At 32.6% G+C, this 19,289-nt stretch overlaps 1 protein-coding gene across 3 annotated transcripts in view; it reads left to right on the top strand.

Annotated features, from left to right (window-relative positions):
• Positions 1-19,289, top strand: part of IQCM (IQ motif containing M) — a 499,469-nt gene that overhangs the window by 234,368 nt on the left and 245,812 nt on the right. For all 3 annotated transcript variants that reach the window (XM_033215450.1, XM_033215451.1, XM_033215449.1), the window contains one exon: positions 11,240-11,307. In XM_033215450.1, coding sequence (XP_033071341.1) covers positions 11,240-11,307 — 68 coding nt within the window. The remainder of the gene's footprint in view (positions 1-11,239; positions 11,308-19,289) is intronic.

The following is a 19,289-nucleotide window of genomic DNA, read 5'->3' as shown; positions in this document are numbered from 1 at the left end:
AAAGCTTTTGTAGATTTAATATTTTTACAATAAATTCCTTGCAGTGGAATTTTTGGTACCTCTCCTACTCCCATCTTTTTGCTTTGTCATTTGTTATATATTGTTAAATTGCCCTCTAAATAGTGTTGGTTTTGAATTTTTTGGATTTTTTATTGATTCTTCTATTCCAAAACAAGAGTGCATAAAAAAAGACAAACTGATAACCAACAAAAAATAGATAATCATATATGAAAAGGGCTTAGCATAGTATTAGTGGGTTATAATAAGGACTTACTATATTATAGCTATTATTAACTTTATTAAATTATTTAAAAAATTATTACATTCTTTCATGAAGAATTTATGATACCTTATAAAAATCTATATAACATGAAATGTTACATAAATAAAGACATCAGGTGTTATGGAAAAGAAAATGGAGAATAAGAAATTAAGATTGAGGTAAGTATACAGATTCAGAATTTGTTATATTAGATGTTTGTAATAAGAAGGCCCTAAATTTGGCTGTGGACATTTTAGCAATTAATAAAAGAGGATATAATTTTTGGTCACTTAATTCAGAGTGTTTCCATAAAATAAATGCAAACAAACCAGAAATATGTACCATGTAGATGATAATGAAGAGGGTACAATGAAATAAATATAATGAATAGTTATCTCACCATATGCATGGGGGATTGGTTCCAGTGTCCAAATTAGTATTCGAGGTTCTGAATGATATTCAGCAGATACCAAATTCCAGTAATGTTCAAATTCCTTATATAAAGTGGCAGAGTATTTTTTGTATAACTTATACACACCTTCCCCTATACTTTACATCATCTCTAGCTTACTTATAATACATAGTATGATGTAAATAGCATGTAAATAGTTGTTATACTCTGTTGTTTTTTCCTTGTATATTTTGATTGATGTATTCTAATTTCTTGTTGTTTTGTAAAAAGCATATATATATTTTTTTCTTTCTTTTTTTTTGTTGCCCAGGCTGGAGTGCAGTGGTGCAATCTCTGCTCACAGCAAGCTCTGCCTCCCAGGTTCACGCCATTCTTCCACCTCAGCATCCCAAGTAGCTGGGACTACAGGCACCCACCACGATGCCTGGCTAATTGTGTTTTTGTATTTTTAGTAGACGGAGTTTCACCGTGTTAGCCAGGATGGTCTCGATTGCCTGACCTCGTGATCCACCCGTCTCAGCCTCCCAAAGTGCTGGGATTACAGGCGTGAGCCACCGCGCCTGGCCATAAAAAAACATATTTCTAGTCCACTGTTGGTTGAATCTGCAGATGCAGAACCAGCAGATATGAAGCATTGACTGTAAGGTACTAAGACATATATTTTTGTAAAATGTAGTAGTATACTAAATATTGACCCTCATTTTATTTATAAGCCTGAAGTGCAATTTGGTGAAAGCACTTTTTCAGGGGTGGGAGGGCTTGGAGGTGTTGGTTGTTGTGGAGGCGGTGTGGAAACAATATTATCCTAGAACAGTTGGCCATCCTTATCCATAGGTTCTGCATCTATGGATTCAACCAACTGTAGATCAAATATATATATATATTTTAAATTGCATCTGTACTGAACATGTACAGCCTTTTCTTCTTGCCATTTCTGCCTCAACAGTAGCACAACTATTTTGTTTAATTGTGTCATTGTTTGCTTATGTTTACCTACATGCTGTCTTAGTTTCAATTAGAGATAGATCTGAAGGTAACTTGAGGAGTGGAGGAATATATTTTTGGCCCTGTCTACTCTGTGTGTTGTCCATGGGTCAGTAGCATTGTTATCACCTAGGAATTTGTTAGAAATGTAGAATCTTAGGCCTCAGCCCGATCTATTGAATCAGAAGATTTGTAGTGATTTATAAGTACTTTAAAGTTTGAGAAACACTGTTTTAAAAGATTCTCCATAAATTATTCATATTAAGTGAGCTTTTTATAAGTAGTGACAATGTGTATGAGGTAATTTTTTTCCTGATAAATACCTGAAGTGCAGAAATTCTATGAATTTAGTCAGGGTGTGGGGTAGGAATTCATTTCTCTGTGAAAGTTGAGGAATGAGATAATACCCAATCAAATATATTAGAAATACATTTTCAAATAATGAAATAGGACCACAGTTGATGTCAAAATTTTCAGATATTTGAATAATAGAGCTTTCACCCAAATGGATTAATCTGGACAGTTTCAACAAGCTGATATATTTATGTAAGCATATCCTGAGTCTCTAGGAATCAGATCCGTGGTGATTTATAAGCACATTAAAGTTTAAGAATCACTGTTTTAGATAATTCTCCATCAACGTCCTCCAAACAAGGAGTGATAGTCAAGTTGTAGTTGGGAGGCTAGGGCAGCCTTTGACCCCAATGCATTTGATTGGCAGCTGTAAGTCCCATTAAGATTAATTCCCAGAGACTCAGTAGAGAATCACTGGATCTTTTCTTAATAAATAAACAATGTAGAAGACAAAATTGCTGACTGCTAAGTAATTAAAAATCTAATGCGAACTCCATTATTGTATTTTTTCACTATATTCTATTTTCATACATTAAAAACTTCCTGCCTATAACCTCAATTTAACTTTCTAAACTAGTATATGGAATTTGAATCCTATCCATCTCGTATTTGTGGAATCAAGGTAAGGATACTAAATTTTTCAGTTTCCTCAGGAAAAGTGGGAATAAAACATCTGCTTTGCAGAGTCTTAGTGAAGATTGAAGATAATACACATAAAGCACAAAGCAGGCTCTAATTGTTAGATATAAAGATTTATTAGTTCTGTGGTGCAGCTCGAGACCTACCACATAGAATATAAATCTCATAATAATAGCAAAACTCATCATTGAGAATGGATTTACATTCAAATTAGTCCCGAATAAATACACAAGTAAAAAGGATCGAATTCAATTTTTAAAAATACTGTCCAATTTATAGCTGAATTGTTTAGTAATAAATTAACTACTCAGGAGCCTCCCTTAAAATCCAAAGCTGGAAATCATGTTCAAAACCAAATAGTCAACATGTATAGTTTTAAGCATCAACTTCAACATCAATATGAACACAAATATATTAAAATGCCCCAACTTATAAATGGAAATTCATTTCTTCAATCTGACCTTTTAGATATAAAGTTTTAATTCCAGTTAATAAAAAATTAGTAACAAGTATTACATACTCTTACACTTTAAAACTTCAGAATAAAGTACGGAACACCTGGCAGCAACTATTTGTTGCTTGGCATTCTTCAATCTTAGAGTTTCCAAAACATACACAAACCACAGGAGAAATTTGAATCCATATAACCTTCTAGGAAGTTGTAATATATCTGCCAAATTTATGGGTTCTCAAATCTTCTTTTTATCACAGGGTGTTATGCTCAATTAAAGCTCAAGGAATCTTTCCACAATTTTATTAAACATTTTCTATTGTTTTATATGTTGGTCATTTAAAAGATCATATATATGTATACATTCATGTGTGTGAAGGAATAATACTCAAAAAGACCCACAAAGCTTAAGGATTAGAACATTGTGTGTCTTTTTCCTTCTCTTCATATCCTGAGGAAACATCTCCTTAATTTTATGTTAATGATTCTCTTACATTTTCGCACAGTTTTAGCACATGTACACATATTTCTAATTAGTATTTTGTTCACTTTTGCTTGGTTATAACTTTGTGTAAATGGAATCATGATTTCTTCACTCTTTTCTGCTCAATGTATTTTTGTGATCCATTCATCTTTATTGATGTAGTTGTGTAATCCCATGGTTCATTCATTTCCATCAATGCACAACATCTCATTGAATAAATATACTCTAATTTATTTATCCTTTCTATAGCTGAGAGATATTTGGCTTTTAAAAAAGTTATTTCTTATTGTGAAAAAATCTGCTACAAGCATTCTTTTATATATCTCCTGAAACATAGGCATGACAGTTTCTCTAGGGCAAGCACTCCTAACATCAATATAAACCTGCATTCTGCTGCATCTGGGATGGCATATATATACATACATATATATACACACACACACATGTGGGTGTATACATATACACACATATATGTATATATATATGCTATATATATAAACACACATATATATGTGTATATATATGCTATTCAGTCTTGGGAGCAGATGGGCAAGGCCTGTGCAGTGGGAGCTCAATAACTGATTATTGATTACCTGAATAATTGATTGCCACTAGCTGTAAGTAGCTCCTCTATTTATTCCACCGACTCCTATAATCCCTAGCTATGGAATGGCTGTGCTGTCAAGTGGGTATATGTTCAACTTTTCCAGGCAATAGCAAACAGCTTTCCACTCTCAGAAACGGTTTATGAGAGTCTCCATGGCTTCATATACTTGGAAACAATTAATATTGTCAAAGTTTTAACCTTCACCAATTTGGCAGTTATGAAATTGTATTTCTTTGTGATTTTAATTTACATTTTCCTAATGACACATAAAGTTGAGAATTTTTATATGTTTCTGGGCCATTATTTATTTCTTCTTTGTGAACATCTCATGGTTGTGTTTTAAAAAATGTATTTAGATGCATTTGTTTCATTTCATTTTTTGCCCTTTATTTGTTCTTTCCATTTTGTACTTGTTATTTGCCCAAGAAGAAGAAATAAAAATACTTCTCTTATTTTTTGAAAAGACACATTTTAGCCTCTTGTGCTATCTTTCCTTTCTACTAGCTTGGCATTTTATTTATTTATTTATTTTTTATAAATGGTTAATCTGTAGATTTTAATGTATTTTACTTTAAACTCCCTACTTTCTTATTCCACACAGCAATGGTGGATTGACTTAACTTCTAGAATTTAGTTCTTTCTTTTTTAAAGCCTCAAAAATTAGACACAATTATTTTGTTTCATTGTGTCATTGTTTGTTAAAGTTTATCTATATGCTTACAAATTATTTTACTTGCCATTACATCTAGCATCACAGACCTCTTGGATAATTTTCCTTCTTGAACTACATCCTTTAGAAGTACCATTAGTAAGGGTCAGTTGGCAGAAAACTTCAATTGATAATGTATTTTTTCTTCTTCTCATCCATACTTTCTTAGCATTTTGAAGTTATCATTCTTCTGTCTTCCGGCTACCATTGTTGCTGGGGAAAAAAAAGATGTTTGTCAAGTTGTCTTTCTTTTGTAGGTAATCTGTCTATGTACTCTATTTCTAAGAACTTTTTTTTTTGTCATTCTATTGTTTTGTTATGAGGTGTGTAAATGTATTTTATTTTGAACTATTCTCCATTTTTGTTGGCCTTCCTATATCTGAAAATCAGTGTCAGCAATTCTAAGAACAAAACCCCCAAACACAAATCTCTGCCATTATATTTTCAAATGCTGTTTGTCTTCTATAATTTCTGTATAAAGCTCTAATTAAAAATTGTATGAATCTCTAGGTCAGGCGCAGTGGCTCACACCTGTAATCCCAGCACTTTGGGAGGCTGAGGCAGGCAGATCATTTGAGGTCACGAGTTAGAGACCAGTCTAGCTAACATGGCAAAAACCCATCTCTACTAAAAATACAAAAATTAGCTGGCCATGGTGGCATGGGCCTGTAATCCCATCTACTCAGGAGGCTGAGGCAGGAGAATTGAACCTGGAAGCAGAGGCTGTAGTGAGCTGAGATCACACCAGTGCACTCCAGCCTGGGCAACAGAGCAAAACTCCGTCTCAAAAAAATTATAATAAATAAACAAATAAAAATAAAAAAAGCAAAAAACAAAACAACAAGAAAAAACTTTATAAATCTCTAATCAGACATATGTGAGTCATTCACTTGTCCTTGTCTTACTCTTTTTCCTCTTTTAATATTTGCCATCTCTTTGTCTCACTGCTGCAAACTAGATCTTTTTAATCCTTTGTAGTTTATACTCTAGATGATCAGTTCTCTTTGTATCTGTGTCTATTATTTTCTTTTGTTATTCACTGAATTTCCAATTTTAAATATTATGTGTTTTATTTTTATAATGTTGATTGTTACTTTCCAAGTCTGCTCAATCAATTTTGATAATTTTTTTTGTTTCTTCAATATATTTCTCTAAACATGTAGAAGTGGAATTTCATCCTTATTTTATAGTCTGTACATGATAATTACAGTATATTTAGTCTTTGAGGTTCTGAATATGTAGGTTCTGATTCCTTGATTGCTGCTTTCTCATATTTACTGAGTTTCCTGATTTTGAGTTAATTGTTCTTGGTATTTTATTGTGAGAATTCTTAGAAGCCTGGGTTAAACTGCAATCTAAAAATGATTGATAAAATTGCTTTTACCTTGTGCTTTAGGGCACTGCTAAGGTGAGATCACTTTTATTCTAAATTTTCAAACCTTTTTGGTGGGGGCCCAGAGTTGTAGCACATTACAGTAATGTGAATTGAACCTCTAAATCTAGATAAGTGGTATTTTGTCATTAGAAATTCCTAGAGAACTTCTAGGAATTTTGCCTCTTCACCTAGAGCCAAGGCCATAGTGTGCACGTGGTCCCACAGTCTCTGTCTTTCTACAGGGCAATTTTAAAATCTTGGTTTATGCCTTAAGTCTACTGCCCTTCCAAGACCTGGGTTTTATGAGTATTTTTCTTAGATTTGACTTTCCTTGGTACTCTGGGTTCCAATGTTTGCCTCCAATGACTGCAGGGCATGCAGGTCATTAAAACCTAGGCTCTAAGCTGTCAGGAATTGCTATACCATCCCCAAGGCAAAGACAAGCTTCTGAACTTATAAAATAGTAATTTCAACATTTCAGTGTTTGACCAGAACGGAATTCCATTACTTTCCCATCAGCTCAGCCATGCATTAAACAACATCTTTTATTTTTGTGTTTTTAGAATTTATTGTTGGATTATGTTGAGATTTGTTACTATGAACATATTCCTAGAAACAGCAATCCCTTTGTATCTTTTTTCAAATGGATTCCAACCTTTACAGGGGCTTATGTTGGGATGCAAAGTTGCGTATCCATTTCCCTCCTTCTCTTCAGCCTGTGTATTGCCTCCTACACTTAGCTTAAACACCTACATAAATGAGTAAATTTCTGTAGTTTTAATTTTTTGTTAAGGTTAAAGAAATTTTCTCTAGTGACTGGTAGATGACAACCTATATTTTTCTGTGTTGTCTTCTCCAGTCTTTCCTAATCTGAAAGTTGAATGGCTTTTTGAAGCCATGGCTACTACAGAGTGACCAGCATTATCCTTGGGATACCTTCACATCTGTAAAGAAATGTAAAGGGAATACTACACTTAAGACCACCTTCCAAAGTGGAGGCTGGTCTGGCTCCATGAGAAGATTCTGGAAACCTATGATTTTCACATGTCTATCATAACTACCATGGGTGGCTATATGGCTTTTAAACCATCCTGTGGTTTATGTGCATTCTTGGAAGCTCTCAACTTCAAGAATATAAAGAGATTGGCTTGTGAAAAATCTCAGAAAGATGTGTTGAGTGCCTTCTGATTCTGCATGTGTGCAAGTGATTGACAGTTTTTCTGTTTAAACCATTGCAATAGTGGCATAAAGAATACAGCTCACTGCTATTTCACAGAAGGCGCTAGGGACGTGACTGAATTCTTCAGAGCAAATGCTAGTGTTAATAGCCCAATCTGGCAGAAAAAAGCTCTTCAGTTTACTTCACATGTTTTAATATATAATTTGTAATTTTATATGTATTTGCAATTAATAATTTTCTCTTCACAGTACCTATTTAAACAAATCTTTCATTTTACCTTGAGTGATGTGTTTATTAATGTTTCTGGTAGGGTCACCAGGCTGTTTAAAACCATGAAAACCCCTTCCTACTTAAAAAATACCCTTTAACCACATTTGGGAGTAAGTGTTTGGGTATAACAGGCCAATTATAAATTAGATATTTTATAATTTTATGCCAATAGAGTTAAATGAAATATGTCTAAAATTAAGATGCAAAAATTGAAGGCTAAAGATTTATGGTTTATCAATGAAAGAATTTAATCATTAGACCATGAAGAAATTGTCAAAAGAAAAAAAAATCCAAACGAGATTTGAAAAGAGGAAGGGAATTGATGGATTAGACAGGTGCTTTTTAAGAAAGAAGCCTCAGGTGTAAAAATATTGTGTAAATTATCAGAAACTTGGTACCAGTTAAACTGTGGGATTTGAGAAAATATGTGGGGAAAAGGAATATGAAAAGTAGTTTTCAACACATCTATTTAGGTTGTTACAAAAATTTGAAAAATTTACCAGGGGAGTTAATAAATGACTTACATCTTCAGCCAAGTGTTTAGGATGTGACACTCCAAATGCATTGGCATGGGAAGACCAGGTGTTTAAAGAAGGATTATAAATCATTCTGCTATAAAGACACATGCACACGTATGTTTATTGCAGCACTATTCACAAGAGCAAAGACTTGGAACCAACCCAAATGGCTATCAATGATAGACTGGATAAAGAAAATGTGGCACATATGCACCATGGAATACTATGCAGCCGCAAAAAAGGGTGAGTTCATGTCCTTTGCAGGGACATGGATGAAGCTGCAAACCATCATTCTCAGCAAACTAACAGGAACAGAAAATCAAACACGGCATCTTCTCACTCATAAGTGGGAGTTGAACAATGAGAACACATGGAGACAGGGAGGGGAACATCACACACCAGGGCCTGTTAGGGGGTAGGGGATAGGGGAGGGATAGCATTAGGAGAGATACCTAATACAGATGATGGGCTGATGGGTGCAGCAAACCACCATGGCATGTGTGTACCTGTGTAACAAATCTGCATGTTCTGTATATGTATCCCAGAACTTATAGTATAATAATAAAAAAAGAAGTTGAAGGAAGCAGATAGTGGCTGTGTAAAGAGGAGAGAAAGAATTTGAGAGAAAATAGAGGTGAAATATCAAGGCAGAAGGACTTGAGATGTCAATATATAAGTATGTAGAAGACTAAGACTTAGAAAAACACCAGACCCCTTATAACAAAGGCAATATTTACTTTGCAAAAAGAAAAGCAAAAAAAAAAAAAAAAAAAATCAATTGCTAATTATGTTAGGTAGAAAACATCAATGGAGGTTGCAAAGGCAGTGAAATTGGAAGAGAGAAAATAGAATCACAGAGGACATCTAAAGAAAGGAAATCCTCAGGAATGTTCGTCTGAGATTGTTTTACTTAGCAGCCTTCACATTTGCCACCCCTCATTATGGAGAATGTGCCAATTGAGTTAGTCTGGCCAAGAAGGAAGGAGTTGAAAAAAAAAATGAAGTTGGCAAGTGTAAACAGTAGTAGCACAGAAGGACAGTGTATCCCAAGCCAAGTGTATTGTTTTGTGTAAAAGTATGAAATATCAAGATCAACAATATTTTTTGGCCATTAGTATTTTTATAGCCATGAAAATGTGTTATGGAACATCTTGATGGAGACATTTAAAATATAGGAGGTCCTGCTTCCTGCTTTATTATCATTTACATGTTCTACATATATTTTAAAATGTACAGTATTATTCTTGAGGATGATTGTTTAATTTGAAAAAGGAAACATGATCAAGGAATTCTAATATAACAAATATTGAGAGATGATGCACAACAATTTTCCGGGTTATTGTTGTGTTCCAGAAGAAAGGTCAATCTTAGTGCTTAAGAAGTGAATGCCATGAAATGAAATTAACACTTACAAGTAAGATTGCATCTGAGATGGCAGCATAAGTCAGAATGAAGCTTAACTCAGTATAAGAGATTTGCGATTTGTTTAAATTGTTTTAGAAATCATTGTATGTCTTAATGCTGAAAATTTTGCAAGATAAACACAACTTTCTTCCACATTTCAACTTTACATTGGCTCTTTGTATCTCCTGAGAGTTTATAGAGCAGACATTTTTGGCTTTAGTTGTCAATGACACCTTTGAAACTTAAAATGCGAAACTAAAATAAGCACTTTTCTTGTGGTATCATGAACACACCATATATCAGTGACCAATAAATTTCTGTTACTGACTTCTGAGAGAGTCTGAGGGAGACAACACTAACAACTCAAAATTCCCTAATCATTTTACTCATTTATCAAGTTTACTTCAAATTCCTCTTCCCATTTTTTAAAAGCTATTTTATACAAAAATTGTCCTGGAAGATTATAAAGTAGATATGCAAGTCATCAGTGGCTCTAGCTATCAATTTTACATTTGGACCACATTGAATGACCAGACAGCCAATGGCCCAGTTTTTCTGGGGTCTTACAGAATTATCTTCCCCCGTTATTCTTATCTTTGACTAATATTGAAGGATTATATAAGAAAAATCCATAAATTGTTGGAAGTGATGCTGCTGAAGCTGGTACATTATACCAGGTTTATTTGAAAAACCTATGGAAACAATTTTTCACTGAATATGTTTGTTTTATTATAGACATTGTGAATGTTAGAACTACTGTTTTATCTGTTACTGTGCGTATTAGTGTGTTAAGGGTACCATAAGAAAATACCACAGACAGGGTTACTTCAACAACATAAATTTATTTTCTTACTGTTCTGAGGGCTGGAAGCCCAAGATTAAGGTGTCCGTGAGGTTGGTTTATCCTGATATTTCTCTCCTTGGTTTGAAGATGTCCATCTTCTTATTGTGTCCACACGTGGCCTTTTCTTGGGTATCTTTTCCTCGTCTTATAAGGTCATCAGTCTTGTTGAATTAGGCCCTGCCCTTTTGACCTCATTCAACCATAGTTACTTCATTAAAGACCTTATCTTCAAATACAGTCACATCGTGGGGCTAGGGCTTTGACATATGGAAGCACAATTAAGTCCATGACACCTCAATAGTTAGGTTTTTGAGAGCCAGATTTCAAATATCACAAATTATCAGAACATATTTGGCATTATTTTTCTACCCATATTTTCCCCTTCACTGGATTTTATTTCCCTTTTGCATATGTACTATATTTATTAAAAGCCATCTTAAATCTCTTTTGTAAGACAGAGGACAAATAAATAAATAAAATTCTCATCTATAATAGAGTTGTAAGGATATTTGCTCATTAAAATAACTAGTAGAAACTGTATTCTTGGGTGCTAAAAGGTTCTGAAGGAGATTCAACAGTCATACCCCTCTGAGTATGCTAACAAATGTATATTAATGTGTAGATTTATAATATATATTATAATGATTCTCCCTTTGATAATATAATAGAACATCAATGGAATTAAAATTTTATAGATGATGACATTGTTTTTCTACTTATGTCAACTCTTCTTTTCCTTATTATAGAAAACCTTTAAAGCCTTTATTAAAAAGGAGCAAAAACCTATCAAGCCAGAACCACAATCACAACCCAGGTATATCTTTTATATAATAGAAAAATGTAAATTAATGCACTCATTTTTGATGTTATCACTGTAATTGCTGACTTTAATACCTAGGTTTAAAGAAGTATAGGTTGTTGAAAGCTCAGGTTTTTAATACATATTTTTCAATGTGGCCTTTTAATTTGACTGAGGAAAGGAGAGAAATACTTTTTTTTTTTTTTTTTTAGTATTTTAGTAATCAGTTAGTAGACTTAGCTTAAGTTTTACTTTTCAGTATCTAGGAGAAAGCAGTGGAAACACAGTAAAAGCCGTAAATGACAGTAAATGACACTGCGTATGTTTTAGCTATTTTTTTGCTTATTAGAAACTATGTACCACAATTCACTATGATTAAGCATGCATTTGCATTTTCAATGACTCTATTAAAAATTCTTAGATTGCTTTGCTACTTTATATACTTTGCTATTTTATATACTTTGTTGATAAACTGTTTTGAAAACATCGATTTTGTGAGAGATTAGAGGTTGAGATTGAAAGAAGCAGTTGTGGAAAGTTAACAATGAAGTTTCTGAAAAGGGCAGGTTTCATACTTGTGTTTTCTTATTCACTGGGAATACATTCATTTATTAATCATAAATGATTATAAACTATAAAAAAGAATATTTGAAGGCACTGCAGAGTGATGGCATGTGGACAGAAACTGGAGGGAAACTATTTGACTCGAAAGAAAGGAACAGCAATGAATAAGATCCCCATTTATCTAGCTTTTCCAACGTCATGCGGTGTAAGATAGTGAGACATTAGGCAGAAAACGTCAGTGTTAATGGTATGAAATGTCAGAAGACAGAGTTTAGAGCTGCCCAAATGACTAAAAGTTGATTAGGAAATTTCATAAAAGGAGAAAACCACAGAGAGAGGAGTCCCAATTCTGTGTACAAACTCTTCTAAAATTATGGGCTGACTCCTGAATTGCGCATGTGTAGAAAAGAATTCAAGAAAGTGCATCCTAAAGGAACAGCTTGCATAGTTTTCAATTTCTTCATCTGTTTACATAGAAAGAAAAAAAGTTTTTCTTCTTTTTTTTGGATGTTGGAATTAGCAGAGAAGGGCTTTAAAGCAGTTACTATAAATGTTCAAAACTTAAAAAGGTGTTCATAATAACAGGAGATCCCCAGTGCAGAAACAAAAGCTATACAAAAGAATCAAATGAAAATTCTACATATAGCAGATTTGAACAAACTATTAATTAACTTGCCATAAATGACAGTTATAGAAGGCTACATCCAATAATGTAGAATATACATTATTTTTAACAGCACATGTAACAGGCATTATAAAGATAAGAACAGAAAGCAATGAAATAGAAATTAGGGAAGCAATAAATCAAATTAACAAAGCACATTAATCTTTGGAAAGATTAATAAAATTTATGTGCTCTTTTTAAGACCAGTTTTAAAAAAGAAGAGATAAAACACAAATTGCCAATATCAGGAGTGAAAGAGAGGGCATCATTATATATCTTATAGGCACCAAAATGATAATAAAATAATCCGTAAATAACTTCATGTCAGTTGCATTTAAGAGGAAGTAGTCCCACTGTTGGTGGGATTGTAAACTAGTTCAACCATTGTGGAAGACAGTGTGACAATTCCTCAAGGACCTAGAACTAGAAGTACCATATGACCCAGCCATCCCACTACTGGGTATATACCCAAAGGATTATAAATCATGCTGCTATAAAGACACATGCACACATATGTTTATTGCGGCACTATTCACAATAGCAAAGACTTGGAATCAACCCAAATGTCCATCAGTAACAGACTGGATTAAGAAAATGTGGCACATATACACCATGGAATACTATGCAGCCATCAAAAAGGATGAGTTTGTGTCCTTTGTAGGGACATGGATGCAGCTGGAAACCATCATTCTCAGCAAACTATCGCAAGAACAGAAAACCAAACACTGCATGTTCTCACTCATAGGTGGGAACTGAACAATGAGATCACTTGGACTCAGGAAGGGGAACATCACACACCGGGGCCTATCATGGGGAGCAGGGAGGGGGGAGGGATTGCACTGGGAGTTATACCTGATGTAAACGATGAGTTGATGGGTGCCGACAAGTTGATGGGTGCAGCACACCAACATGGCACAAGTATACATATGTAACAAACCTGCACGTTATGCACATGTACCCTAGAACTTAAAGTATAATAATAATAATAAAAAGAAAAAAAAATGAGTATGTTTTGCTTAGTTGTTAAAAGTTTTAACGTTCTAAGTAAAAGTTAAAAACATTGTTTCAGTTTTTTATTAGTTCGGTTTATTTTGTTAACTTTTGTTCTGTTTGATATTTGTAAATGTTTTAAGTTTTTTATGAGTTCCGTATGTTTTTCTATTATTAGAAAACTGTATTTGAGAGTATTTGTTAAAGTCTTATAGTTGATTATAAATTATTTTTTGAAAAGGATTAAAACAAGACAACTGTTTGTAAAATGTTTAGGGTGGTCACAGTTAAGACACTAGACTCCTAGACATATCTAATGGTTTTGGACAAAGAAATTCGGTTATTTCTGATTTATAATATTGTATTATAATAACCTTAATTATAATTGATAGCACATATTTATACACTAGAATCTTAGATATTTTATACAATTTTAGAACATATATTAATATTATTTATCAAAATATAATCTGAAGAAGATTAAATATCATTTTTGCAATCCCACCTACTTAAATATGTTAAATATCTTGTTTATATTTCTTTTGATGTTCTAGGTGCCCTAAAAGTTAGAGGTTAGGAAAGACAGTCTTGAAACTGAAGTTTGATTTTGGGAAGTTTGTTGAATATGTTAGAGTTTTAAAACATTTGATATTATAAAATAGAATTTTAGATTATTGTAAGTTACTTATTTTGTTAAAATGACTCAAATATTTGAAAAAGCAAAAATCTTTTGTTAGTCTTTATTATTAAGTGAAAATCCTGTTCAAGAGAGAAAGTTAATTTTATCTTTGTACTAGTCTATTAAGGTTAATCCCAATTTTTAATGAAATTTTATGGATAATTTTACTTAATCTTAACCAGTTTGATTATGAGGTGAGATTTTTACAAAACTTTTATAGTTTTTTACAAATTTAGTTAAAGAGTAGATTAGTGTTTTAAGAGTATTTTGTTGTGTTTTTATTTCAGTGTTTACAGAAAAATCCATTTAATATCTTTTTGAATTTAGCCAATGTGTTTACACAGTTTTTTGGTAAGATTAATTTTTATAGTTTTTCCACAATTTGTTTAAACCTTTTGTTTTATTTTATGTAATTTAAGACAATCTTTTATTTTTAGGCAAAATGTATATTTCCATGTCTTTTTATAATTATTTACTAAAATACATTTTACTGTATTTGTGTACTTTGTATGTAAATCCATTTTCAGTAGTCTCAATTATATGTTTTAATGGTAAGTTTTAGTAATTTTTAACTTTAATGTAAAATCTGATAAGTTGTTTTAATTATATCCTAAGTGTAGATAAAGTTTGAGTTTTTCCAGTATAGTTAGAGGAGTGGCTATTTCTATATATTCCCAGGCCTTACCCACTGTAAAGTAGGGAAGTTGAACAGTTCTTAAAGGCCAAAGTAGTTTACAACCTTAAAACATTTAGTAAATCTAGTATCTGACCTGTATAATTTAGACCACCTATCTACATCTTGGACACATTTGTATTTTACCATTAATTTTTAAGGCTGTTTTTGTTCTTTAAAGATTAAAGTTATGTGAATTGAAAAAAAAAGAGTGAAATTGAATGTGGAAATAAAGCAAAGTAGTGAACAATATAAAACTATGTATATGTATATATGTGAGATTTTATATATGTCTATATAAAATACACAAACATACTTAATTGGAAATATTTAAGTAAATCAATATTGATTCTCTTCTTTATTTGAAATCCTGCACCATTTCTATCATAAAAATTCCATGAAACTTTAGAATCCACATGTTGGATTTATAGCTTTGCCTAAAGAACTTTTCTTGTTACAGAGGAATTTCCCATATATTTTTCAGCTAGAGGTTTCCTTAGAGCCTGCATGAGGTAGAGTATATTATAACCTTCCATCAGTCATCAGTCAACTTCTATAAAGTACTGGCCAATTTCTAAAGTACTTTTGCGTTTCAAGGGTAAAAATATGTCACACATATATTACTATTGCCAGGCTACAGTAAATATAAGATAGTCTGTTTTCCCCTGTCTCTTCTTAGTTGTAGAAAAAAAGATGATGGAATTAATTTACACATACCCACAAGCTTTGTGGGAACCCTTTACAGTTGGCAAATAGGACTGGTTTATGTACCCACTCAGCAGTATTTTTTTAAAGGAGGCAGTCACTTGGCTGTTAAAAGGTGGGAGTGGGGAAGTTAAGCACACTAAAAATGCTGCAGCAGCACTTGGTCTGGAATTACTGCTAATGTGAACACCCACTCCCATTCTTGGTTGCCTTATTTGGATAAATAGTGGTGGATAAGCCAGAGTCCTGGTTGTTTCTTTCCTAATCTTCAATGATCACAAACCTAAAAAGCAAATTTCACATTCATTTGTCATTGTTGTTGTTCATCTTCCTGTTTTCTTCAACTGTAGACATTTCGATATTCAGAAAGGGAAGAAAAGGTGGTTCTATAGTGTTTGGGTACATTTGTTTGTACAAATATATGTACAAGTATATATAAGATTTTCCCTTAGAAGCATTATTAAACAAAGAGCTATAATGTTAAAATTGCACACATTTAGAATGAATTTACGGGATTGAAAAGACTGCATAGTGAATACAGATACTTGATTTAATTTGGGGGTTCTTAAATATATTTATTTTTATGAGAAAAAGATTACATTTTGCTATCATTTTATAATTCTGCTATATAAGGATTCATTTCATATACACCTCAGCCCGGCATTTGTAGTAAATTATTTTCATAGATGAAAACTTACAAAACAAAATTGCTTAATGTCTGAATTTTTCTACTTCCTCAATATTTTAATTTATATTACACATTTTCAAATTGTTAGAACTCCATAAGTTTCTGAAAATTGTTAGAAATTCATAAGATTAAAATATGTTTAAGAAATTCTAAAACCATTTTTAAAGGAAAAGAAGTTTATGTTAAACATTTCAAAGAAAGCCAACAAATCTCAGTTCAATCAGAATTGTCAAAGGAACATTTTTCTGTTTTTTAAATAAAATATATATTTTTTAAAATTAAATACCTCTAAACCAGATAGAATTAGATTCAAATAAATGGTCTTAATTTTTAGTTTAAATAAATGTAATGTGTACATGAATGATAGTGTATACATTTATTTTTTATTTTTATAAAGGTAAATATTATTTTGTGATGAAGTGGGATCTCATCTTTTCCTAGCATCATATTTTTCATCTACTTCTTTATTAATATATTTTCTCTTTTTTAATCTAGTATCTTTAATGTAAAGTATGAAAAACAGTTTATATTATTAGCTAAAGGGAAATAATGCATTGAGAGTTCATTCTTAATACCTAAGCAAACACTGTGAGCCAGAAGCTGTATATATTATAATTCTACTATTGTGATCTATAATTGTACTATTGTGATGTTATTGTTATTTTATTTTCTATAAGAAAAAATTCTTCATATATAATGTTCCTTGAGGTCTACTTGAATTTGTTTAGTACTTCTAACCATATTTCAAAAGTCTACATTTTCCTTAAGCTAACCTATTGCATTCCATGAATAAAACATTCTTTTGATTTTTTTTTACAGTGAGCTGTTAATCCTTTCTAGATTAATATGACTTCACTGATAAATTTTCCTTTTTTTGAACTTCTAAAGCTCATAAGTGGTTTTTAAAATGCTTGACTGATTTCCAGGTATAGAATATAACAATTGATGGGTCTTTAATTCATAGAGAAAAAACATTCTATTGTTGACTCATCATATTAAATTTGTGATTGTGATTAAGTTCAGACGCTGGTCATCAGCCTTTCATCTTTTTAGTATTTAATTTGTTTTAATTCTTGATATAAGTGTTAGCATTTAAATTTACCATCTATGAAGTAAGTGTACTGTTTTGGAACTTTTGAGTTTTCCTTCTTTTCAAAAAATTTTTAGAATTTCAAGTATTATTATAGTTCATTTAAATATGTAGATAAGGAATAATTGTATTCTTCCTTCTTCCTATTTCGCAGCATACTGGAATTAAAATGATAATAAGATATGACACTAATATCTTTCTGAAAGGCAAATTGAATTGCCAATTCTAAATATTTTCTTATTTGATATAGTGGTATATGGTACATCAACTTACATACCTAAGTATAAAATTCATGTTTCAGAGTCCGGATATTTATGTAGGTCCTTGAATGTTTCCCTTTTATCTTGAAAATTACTGTATTCTCTTTGTCACCATTTTTTTTTTTCCTGAAAGAGATCAAGTCCTCTTATTTTATCTCAAAGCAATCTTACAATTTCCTACCTAAAAACTTTTCTTTGGTCTCTTCTGAAATTTTGTTACCTATGAATGGAAAGTTAGCCTGCTTCTCATTAGACATCTTTTGTCAATAGGTTCTTCTGGGTCAGTGTCTATCCTAAGCATTGTTTGAAAATAAATGTATGGTGAATAACATTTCTCAGGTGACCTCCACTTGTGTGTTCTGTCTTTGCAGAATTACAGACTTTGAGAGTTTGAGGAAACTTAAAGGTTTTCTACGGAAACTCTCTTTCCAAAGGACAAATCTCCTCTATAACACTGTACACACTTAGACTCTACTCGCAAAATCCAGAGATTCATAATACCTCCATTCAAGTGGCATCTCATTTAATTCAAAGGACTGCTCAGATTTTCAGACAGTTGTCTGATTTAAGCTTAATACCGATCTCTCTTGAACTGGTATCCCTTGGTCTTCTGGAAGTCACCCGTCCTTACGAACTTTTTCTTTTCTGATTAATCCCCTTAGCCTATTTCAACTATATATGTATATATAACATCTTCATTGGATGGTAGTTCAAACTATCTTGGACAAAAATGGGGCTTGACTGACCTATCTAAATAGGAATTACAAGGGGGCAGGATATGGTTGCTCTTTGTTCTTTGTATTGGTTTAGCATCTTGGGCTCAGATGACTCAAGGACTCAAGTAATGTCTTCAGGATGCATTGTCTTTTCTTTCATTTTTAATCTCTGCTTGGCTTTTATTCCTCCTTCTATAGAATTTTTCTCCATGTAGCAAGGAAAACGGGTAGCTCCCAGGTATCTAATTCACTTCTCATTCTTACCAAAATGGCGGTGTTCTATTACCACAAAAAATAAAAAAACAAAACAAAAGCAACAAACAATCTCCCGCCAAACTTCCCCCTTCCAAAACAGAAAGCACCCCGCCCCTCCTCTTCTCTTCACATACACACACACACACACACACACACACACACACACACACACACAAATATTCTGGCTGACTTCCCACCTTGGAAGACATGACCAGTCCTAGACAAATCATGGGAGAGTCACATGACTGGAGGGAGGCAGTGCAATTCTCGAAAGGAATAGGAGGTGCTAGACAGAGGAAAGAAACAGATGCTCACTGTACTAAAAAAATCCCCATTAAAATATGATGCTTAAGAAAGAACACAGTATTTCAAATAAAATTTTAGTAGCACAATGTAAAGTGGAACCCAACCCTAGACCCTGTACATCAACTCATGAAAACCATCATGTCAGCTTTGGGGGTCAACTTCCCAAGGGCAATAACTCATATTGATTTGAGTTCTGAAAAAAAACAAGCCCTGAGAAATTTTCAAATATTCTAATGTGTTACCAATATATTCTCCCTTTTTCCTTCCTTCCTGTTCTTTCTCTACCTCTTTCTTTCTCTCTTCATCTATTATACAAAGAAAAGTAGTCACTTTCAGGGATTCTGGGTATAGAAAGGAGATAGACCTGGAGATCATTATAAAATAGTGTTAACAACTACAATGAGGGA

The sequence above is a fragment of the Trachypithecus francoisi genome, unplaced genomic scaffold (genome assembly GCF_009764315.1).
Source record: "Trachypithecus francoisi isolate TF-2019V2 unplaced genomic scaffold, Tfra_2.0 Lachesis_group1, whole genome shotgun sequence".
Taxonomy (NCBI): Eukaryota; Metazoa; Chordata; class Mammalia; order Primates; family Cercopithecidae; genus Trachypithecus; species Trachypithecus francoisi.
This window is presented reverse-complemented; position numbering and strand designations above follow the sequence as displayed.